We start from the raw sequence: 8,409 nt of genomic DNA on the forward strand, positions 1-8,409 counted from the left end.
AGGTATCTCCATAGACTATGCTTTCTAATCATTGATTAGACATTTACTGGGCATCTACCATGTGCCACACACTGGGCTAAACATCAGGCTACAGAGGTAGAAAAAAACATAAAGTTTCTATCTTCATCACTTACATTACAGGTCCTGAACTGAATATACCACTTCTCTCTCCAAACCTGCTCCACCTGGTGTATTCTCTAATTGGCATTATCACTCATCAAGAACCCAACCCAGACACCATGCCCAAACTCTTCTACCCTCAACATCTAGTCTCTCTGATCATCTCTCATTTTCACTGGCAATACCACACTCCAGATACTCATTACCTGCCTGACAGCAATGGCTGAATTAGTTTCCCACATTTGCTCTCAATTTTCTTTTCTTTTTTTTCTTAAAGATTTTATTTATTTAGCAGAGAGAGACACAGCGAGAGAGGGAACACAAGCAGGAGGAGTGGGAGAGGGAGAAGCAGGCTTCCCGTGGAGCAGGGAGCCCGATGTGGGGCTCGATCCCAGGACCCCGGGATCCTGACCTGAGCCGAAGGCAGACGCTTAACGACTGAGCCACCCAGGCACCCTGCTCTCAATTTTCTCTGGTCAAACCGATTAAAGGAGCTGATCATATCTGTCACCTCCAATCTTTCAATGGTTCCTTAGAGCTTTCAGAACAAAGCTCAAACTCCATGTTATCTGATCCCTGTCTGTTCTTCTAGCTCCATGGAGCCCATTTTCCCTTTAGCCATCCCCAATTACTTGCAGTTCCCCAAATGCATCGTGCTCCCTCACATTCCCTTTTGTTGTTGTTGTTTTTTTGTTTGTTCGTTTTTTGCACAGGTATGTCCCTCAGCCTTGGAAGACTTTCTCCTCCTCTTCCTCTCCTACTTGCTCCAACTCCTCCTTCAAAACGAAGTGTAAGTATCTTCTCTGGGAAGCCCACTGTGTGTGGCTACCCTTATGGGATTTTAACTCTGCCTCCCATCCTACCCTGTACATGCCTCCAGCACAGCACTTAATTCACAGTGCTATAATTTCTTACTTGCCGGTCTCCCTCATTAAGCTCACTGAAGGGATAGATGTGTCTTATGTAACTATTAATCCTCAGCACCTAGCACAGTACTTGGTATTGCTGAAGGAATAGACAGTAATATGCAGTTATTTCACTTTACAAACTAGATATGTTCCTTAAATGCGAGTAAACCAAATTCTAGTAATTGAAACCAGCTGAATTTTACTAAGGGAACTACAGTAGTTGCTGTAAGGAAAACCAGTGGTTAGTGTCTTGCCAAGGCAAATAACCTCCAACTTGAGCCTTTCTCTAAGGCTAGCCGTTCTTAAGGCAAGGCAAACTTATCCATGTATTTCTCCAGCAGCCTAAACTAGTATGCTGAAAGTTTCCTAAAATAATTTCAATACCATTTGAAAAATAAGTGTGCAGGGACGCCTGGCTGGCTCATTAGGAAGAGCGTGCAACTTGTGATCTCAGGGTTGTTAAGTTCGAGCCCCACGGTGGGTGTAGAGATTACTTAAAAATCTTTAAAAAATTAAAAAATAGGGGTGCCTGGGTGGCTCAGTCGTTGAGCATCTGCATTCGGCTCAGGTCATGGTCCCAGGGTCCTGGGATCGAGCCCGGCGTCGGGCTCCCTGCTCAGCGGGGAGCCTGCTTCTCCCTCTGCCTGCCGTTCTCCCTGCTTGTGTTCCCTCTTTCACCGTCTCTTTCTCTGTCAAATAAATAAAATCTTAAAAAAAAAAAATTAAAAACTAAGTGTATATATATACATACCACATCTTTAAGTACTTGTGTCACCATGGAATTTGCATTTCCCCCTTTAATCAGCATAGCATTTTTAATATTTTCACTGAGTTTCGGTTCTCTCTTCTCAAGGAATCTCTTGGCTCTTTTCGTTTTGGGCTTTCTGTTCAGAAAATCACAATTCATAACAACTTAAAACGTTTTCCTCAGAGTACAAAACCATGACTTGACTAACATGCAAATTCTTAAAAACCAACAGATATTACAGAACATTTATCAGTCAGGATTCTACCACTAAACAAAATCTCACTTTTTAGGGAGATAATAGTACAAGGTATTCAGTTATTACTGTGAAGTGTTAATTAGCTTTTGATTTTTTTTAAAAATGCTTTCATTTTTTTATACCCCCAACATTCTTTCATTACCGCTTTTTTCAAAACCTTTATTTAAAAAAAAAAGACTCAATGCATATACTGTTGCTATTTTTTTTTTTACTCCATTATTTTTTCTTCAGTCTAAATAAAGCAAATAGTACTTACCCTAACACAAAGAATTGCACACCAACTAGTGACCAATCTGTGGGCAGTTACTAAACAGAGAGAGGCTACTAAATGCCTCTCTTTCATCCAGGTTTAAGACCACAATGCCTAGTAGGAAGTATACACAATTCCACTCCAACATCACAGCTGAGAAAGTCAAATATTATTGCTACCAATGGGGGATAATAATGACTGACAACTTTATAGAGTCACTCTATTAAGGTTTATCTTCACCCAGATCCCACAACACAGGTAAAATTATTATCTTCATTTTACAGATGAGGCAACTGAGGCTAGGGAGGTAACGCAGCCAAGGTCACACATTTTACAAGTAGGCAATCTTCAAAATGAGCGAGATTTAAAAACTCATCTAGACCAATCACAGCAAAATATGAAGGGAAAACAAATTCGTTATTCTGATCTTACGATGTGACAGCAGGAGTAGAATGTTTTCATACATTTCTATTCAGAAAACGGGCTTCACTTCTGCTTCCACTATATCTTGCTTTTCCAACAGTTCTCTGCCATCTACTGAAAGAATTCCTCCTCTCTTAAGTAACTATGACCCTCCATCCTCCTTTCAGTCCTATGGACACTTTGGACAGCAAAAGAAAAACAGAATATACACACACTCAATTTATCACGCAGAGTTTAAAAATTCTCCTCCAGAAAAAATGTCAAGCAATATAAAGCTTCCAGTCATTTGCTGTTTGATAAAGATATGTGTTTGTTAAATCAAATCAAGAAATATTTAGTATGTCTAAACTAAAAAAAATAAAAGTGCTCTATACTCTACATTCCATGTGGTTTGTTACTTCTCACTAGCCAGCAACTAATGCAAATAACATCTTATATATTTTATCATCTGTTTGTGCCCCAATCAGATCGTAGTCTTACTCATCTTTGCCATCCCCATACCTGGAGGAATATATAGCAGATGCGCAAAAATCTCTGAATTAATGACTAAAAAAAGAACTTGTTTTGGTTGGATGTTAACCCAGGCAAATCTCAAGAAGTAACAGTAGGACTATTTAGGATATCAATAAATATTTTCTGAACGCATTTAAAACAAACATCAACTCAAGAAGAGAAAGAAAAAGCTAATCAACATGTCTACGTGCTGTAGCAAAAAGGCTTTACATACTTTCTCGCCAATAAGCCTCACAGTTCTACTAAGTACGATTATTACGAACGCTATTTTACAAAGTAAACCGAGGTTTAGGGGTATTATATCGCCCAAAGTCACAAAGCTTTGAGAACGCGCCCGGACTGTCACCTACAGCTGTCAAATTCCGAGGCCTGGCGCTGGTGACCACTCATTCCCTCACACTTCTTGGGAAGCCCAGGACGTTTCTAACTGGCCAAGATAAAAGCGGCCATCTCCGTGCTACCGCCTGGCAGCTCCCACTAGTGGGCAGGAAGGCTCTCCGTCTCCCCGCGGGCGGCACCAACAGAGGGAGACCCAGGCTAGTGGATAGATCGGCCCACCGCAGACCCAACTGACAAAGAGCGGGAGGAACGAGTGGCAGCCAGGCGGAGCAGACACTTTTTCACTCCTTCCCACCACAGGAGTCCCACTCTCTAACGTCCCCCAGAGAAGGGACCCAGCGCACTTACACAACTCGATCCAAAGCGTCCATGGCTACCGCAACGCGAATCCCGGGAACGCACGTGCACGGCGCGCTTCCGCGAGATAGGCCAGTGTTCCGGAACAGGCGGAACCGGAACTTGCGGGTAACGCCACTTCCTGGGACCGCCCGGTCGTGGACGCTTGGGCTAGTGCTGCGTTCCCTTGGTTACAGATTGTCTTTTAGCCGGAAATAAACACTCTAGGTAACACCGCCTGTAGCCGCATGATGTACACGCCTGTGTGTACACCCGGAATAAGATATTCAGGGACCAGATGTTATTCTTCTGGGAATCTCCCAGAATGCTAAAAAGGTTGATGACATGGTAGGTATTCACGTAGTGGCTAAAAATGTCAATGGGAAATGTGCACTATTGACTGAACTGTAAGATCAGTGAGGCAAAATTTAAAACTACCACAGTGGCTCATAAAAGGTGTGCAGAAAATAACCCTGCTGGGGAGCCTGGGTGGCTCAGTCGTTGGGCGCCTGCCTTCGGCTCAGGTCATGCTCCCGGGGTCCTGGGATCGAGCCCCGCATCGGGCTCCTTGCTCGGCGGGAGGCCTGCTTCTCCCTCTCCCACTCCCCCTGCTTGTGTTCCCTCTCTCGCTGTGTGTCTGCCAAATAAATAAATAAAATCTTTAAAAAAAAAAAGAAAAGGGCGTGGGAAAGCATGTCTGACAGAGGTAACAGCAGAGATGAAAAAAAAGAAAGAAAATAACACTGCTGATCCTTATTTTTCCCCCAATTTTTGAGTTGCCATATACTTCATATACCATAAATTTTACCCCTGTAGAGTGTACATGTCAGTGGTTTTTAGTATATTCGCAAAGGTAAAACTATCACCACTATCTAATTTCAGAACATCTTTATCACTCCAAAGGGAAACACCCACCCTCTCAACCCCGTAGCCATCACTACCCATTTTCCCCTCTTGCTGATCCCTGTCAACCAATGATCTATGTCACTATAGATACGTCTATTCTGAACATAACATGTAAATGGAATCATACAGTATGTGCCCTTTCGTGCTGGCTTCTTTCACTATGTTCATACATGTTCGTGTTTAAGATTCAAATGTATAGCATGTATCAGTACTTCATCAGTACATTCATTTCTTTTTTAGGACTGAATAATATTCTATTGTATGGATATGCCACATTTTTTATTCCTTCAAAAATTTATGGACATTTGGGTTTTTTCCACTTTTTTACTATTATGAATTATGCTTGTTTGAACATTCACATACAAGTTTTTTTGTAGAAGTTTCAATTCTCTAGGAGTAGAATTGCTGGATCATATGGTAACTCTATGTTTGACATTTTGAAGAACTGCCAAACTAGTTTCTGCCTGTACCATTTTACATTCCCACTAGCAATGAAAGAGGGTTTGGCACCAGTATTTCTATTCTATTTCTGTATTCTATTACCATAAATTTACTGGTGTAAATAACACAAAGTTATGTTAGGGTTCTAGGAGTCTGAAGTCTGAAATTAGTTTTGCAGTTCTAAAGTTAAGATGTGGGGCACCTGGGTGGCTCAGTTGGTTAAGCAACTGCCTTCAGCTCGGGTCATGATCCTGGAGTCCCGGGATCGAGTCCCGCATCAGGCTCAGCAGGGAGTCTGCTTCTCCCTCTGATCCTCCTCCCTCTTATGCTCTGTCTTTCATTCTTTCTCTCTCAAATAAATAAATAAATCTTTAAAAAAAAAAAAGTTAAGATGTCACAGGGGCCTCTGTGTGGCTCAGTCGGTCAAGTGTCTGTCTTCTGCTCAGGTCATGATCTCAGGGTCTTGGGACTGAGTCCCGCATCCAGCTCCTTGCTCAACAGGGAGCCTGCTTCTCCCTCTTCCTCTGCCTGCCACTCCCCCTGCTTGTGTTCTCTCTCTCTCTCTCTGTCAAATAAATAATAAATAATTTTTTTTAATCTTTTTAGGAAAAAAGATTTAATTTTAAGTAATCTCTGCACCCAACGTGGGACTCAAACTCACCACCCTGAGATCAAGAGTCGTATGACCTACCTACTGAGCCAGCCTGGAGCCCCTAAATTTCTTTATAAACTTTTTAGGGGCACCTGGGTGGCTTAGTTGTCTAAGCATTCAACTCTTGATTTTGGCTCAGGTCATGATCTCAGGGTGGTGAGATTGAGCCCTGAGTCGGGCTCTACAAAGGGTGTGAAACCTGCTTAAGATTCTCTCTCTCTGCTCCCCCACCTTGATCTCTCCCATAAATAAACAAATACATACATACACTTTTTAGTGGTTGCCCTAGAGTTTGCAATATACATTTACAATTAATCCACATCCATTTCAAATAACTACTTCATGGAGTGCACAGGTACCTTATAATACAAAGATACTCCTAATTCCTCCTTCCTGTCCCTTGTATCATTTCTGTCATTCACTTCACTTAGACATAAGCACACATGCCTTAGGCCATTTGAGGCGTTATCAGAGAATATCGTATACTGGGTGGCTTATAAAGAACAGAAATGTATCAGCCACAGTTCTGGATGATAGCTGGAAAGTCTAAGATCAAGGCATCGGCAGATTTGGTGTCTGATGAGGGCCCATTTCCTGATTCACAGACAGCCATCTTTTCACTGTGTTGTCACATGGAACAAGGAACAAAGGAGCTCTCTAGGGTCTCTTTTATAAGGGCACTAATACTATCTAGGAAGGCTTCACCCTCATGACCTAATCACCTCCCAAAGGCCCCACCTTGCAATACCATCACATTGGGGCTTAGGATTTCAACACAAGAATTTTGGGGGGACACGTTCTGTCTATAGCAATCCATATACACAGAAGCATTCATAGTCAAATATATTATTATTTGAACAAATTTATCTGGTAAATCAATTAAGAATAAAAATAAAATTTTTATTTTATCTTCACTTATTCCTTCTCTGATGATCATCTTTTCTTTATGCAAATCCAAGTTTCTGACTCATCTCATTTTACTTCTCTCTAAATAACTTCTAACTTTGGGTGCCCGGGTGGCTCAGTTGGTTAAGCAACTGCCTTTGGCTCAGGTCATGATCCTGGAGTCCCAGGATCGAGTCCCGCGTCAGGCTCCCTGCTCAGCGGGGAGTCTGTTTCTCCCTCTGACCCTCCCCCCTCTCATGTGCTCTCTCTCTCAAGTAAATAAATAAAATCTTTAAAAAAAAATAACTTCTAACGTTTCTTGCAAGGAAGGTCTACTGGCAACACATTCCCTCAATTTTTTTTAAAGGTTTTATTTATTTATTTGAGAGAGCATGAGTGGGGTGAGGGGCATAGACAGAGAGAGAAGCAGACACCCCACTGAGCTGGGAGCCCAATGTGGGACTTGATCCCAGAACCCTGGGATCATGACCTGAGCCGAAGGCAGACACTTAACTGACTGAGCCACCCAGGCACCCAGCAAATTCCCTCAATTTTTGTTTGTCTTTATGTTTTTGAAAGTCTTTCTCTCTCACATTTATTTTTTTAAGTTTTTTTTTATTTGAGAGAGAGAGAGAGAGTGCATGAGAAGGGGGAGGGTCAGAGGGAGAAGCAGACTCCCTGCTAAGCAGGGAGCCCGACATGGGACTCGATCCCAGGACTCCAGGATCATGACCTGAGCCGAAGGCAGTCGCTTAACCAACTGAGCCACCCAGGCGCCCTCTCTCTCACATTTAAAGGATAATTTTGCAGAGTACTGAATTCTAGCTTGGTGGGTTTTTTCTTTCAACATTGAAAGTATTTCATTCCAACTGTCTTCTTGACTGCACAGTTATTGAGAAGTCAGATGTAATTCTTATCTTTGCTCCTCTATAGGTAAGGGGTTTTCCCCCATCTGACTTCTTTCAGGATTTTAAATTTATTTTTAATTTTCTGTAGTATGAAAATGGTATCCCTAGGTTTAGGGGTTTTTTTGGGCATTTATCCTAGTTGGTGTTCTCTGCGCTTACGGGATCTGTGGTTTGGTGTCTGAAATTAATTTGGGGAAATTCTTAGTCATTATTGCTTCAAAGTTCAGCTTTTTATTTATTGTAAATTGGAGTGGCAACTTCCAGCTTCTCAGTGCTAGACCAGAAATGAGAAATGTCTCTGATAATATTTTATTGAATGCCAGATATTGTGAATTTTACTTTGTTGGATGTTGGATATGTTAAAAAGATTCTTCAGTGTTGGGGTGCCTGGGTGGTTCAGTCAGTTGGGCGTCCAACTCTTGGTTTCAGCTCAGGTCATGATCTCAGGGTCATGGGATCAAGGCCCACATTGGGTTCCACACTCAGCTCAAAGTCTACTTGTCCCTCTCTCTCCCCCTCAGCCTCTCCCCTAACTCATGAGTTCTCTAATAAAGAAATACATAAAATCTTTAAAAATATATATTCTTGGGGCAACTAAGTGGCTCAGTTATTAAGCGTCTGCCTTCGGCTCAGGTCATGATCCCAGCGTCCTGGGATCAAGCCCCCCTTCGGGCTCCCTGCTCAGCGGGAAGCCTGCTTCTCCCTCTCCCACTCCCCTTGCTTG

General features: G+C 42.4%; 1 protein-coding gene across 3 annotated transcripts in view; it reads right to left on the minus strand.

The window, feature by feature from the left end:
* The window catches only part of RPF2 (ribosome production factor 2 homolog), a 39,921-nt gene extending 35,894 nt beyond the window's left edge, over window positions 1-4,027 (minus strand). Inside the window, exons 1-2 of one of the 3 annotated variants that reach the window (XM_027604154.2) lie at window positions 3,569-3,828; window positions 1,780-1,912 (exon numbers count right to left, since the gene is read on the minus strand). In XM_027604154.2, coding sequence (XP_027459955.1) covers window positions 1,780-1,836 — 57 coding nt within the window. In that variant the 5' untranslated portion in view covers window positions 1,837-1,912; window positions 3,569-3,828. Of the gene's footprint in view, window positions 1-1,779; window positions 1,913-2,746; window positions 2,872-3,568; window positions 3,829-3,905 lie in introns of those variants that run through there. The other 2 variants (XM_027604155.2, XM_027604152.1) reach the window with 2 other exon arrangements.
* Window positions 4,028-8,409: the final 4,382 nt, after the last annotated feature.

The sequence above is a fragment of the Zalophus californianus genome, chromosome 7, assembly GCF_009762305.2.
Source record: "Zalophus californianus isolate mZalCal1 chromosome 7, mZalCal1.pri.v2, whole genome shotgun sequence".
Lineage (NCBI taxonomy): Eukaryota > Metazoa > Chordata > Mammalia > Carnivora > Otariidae > Zalophus > Zalophus californianus.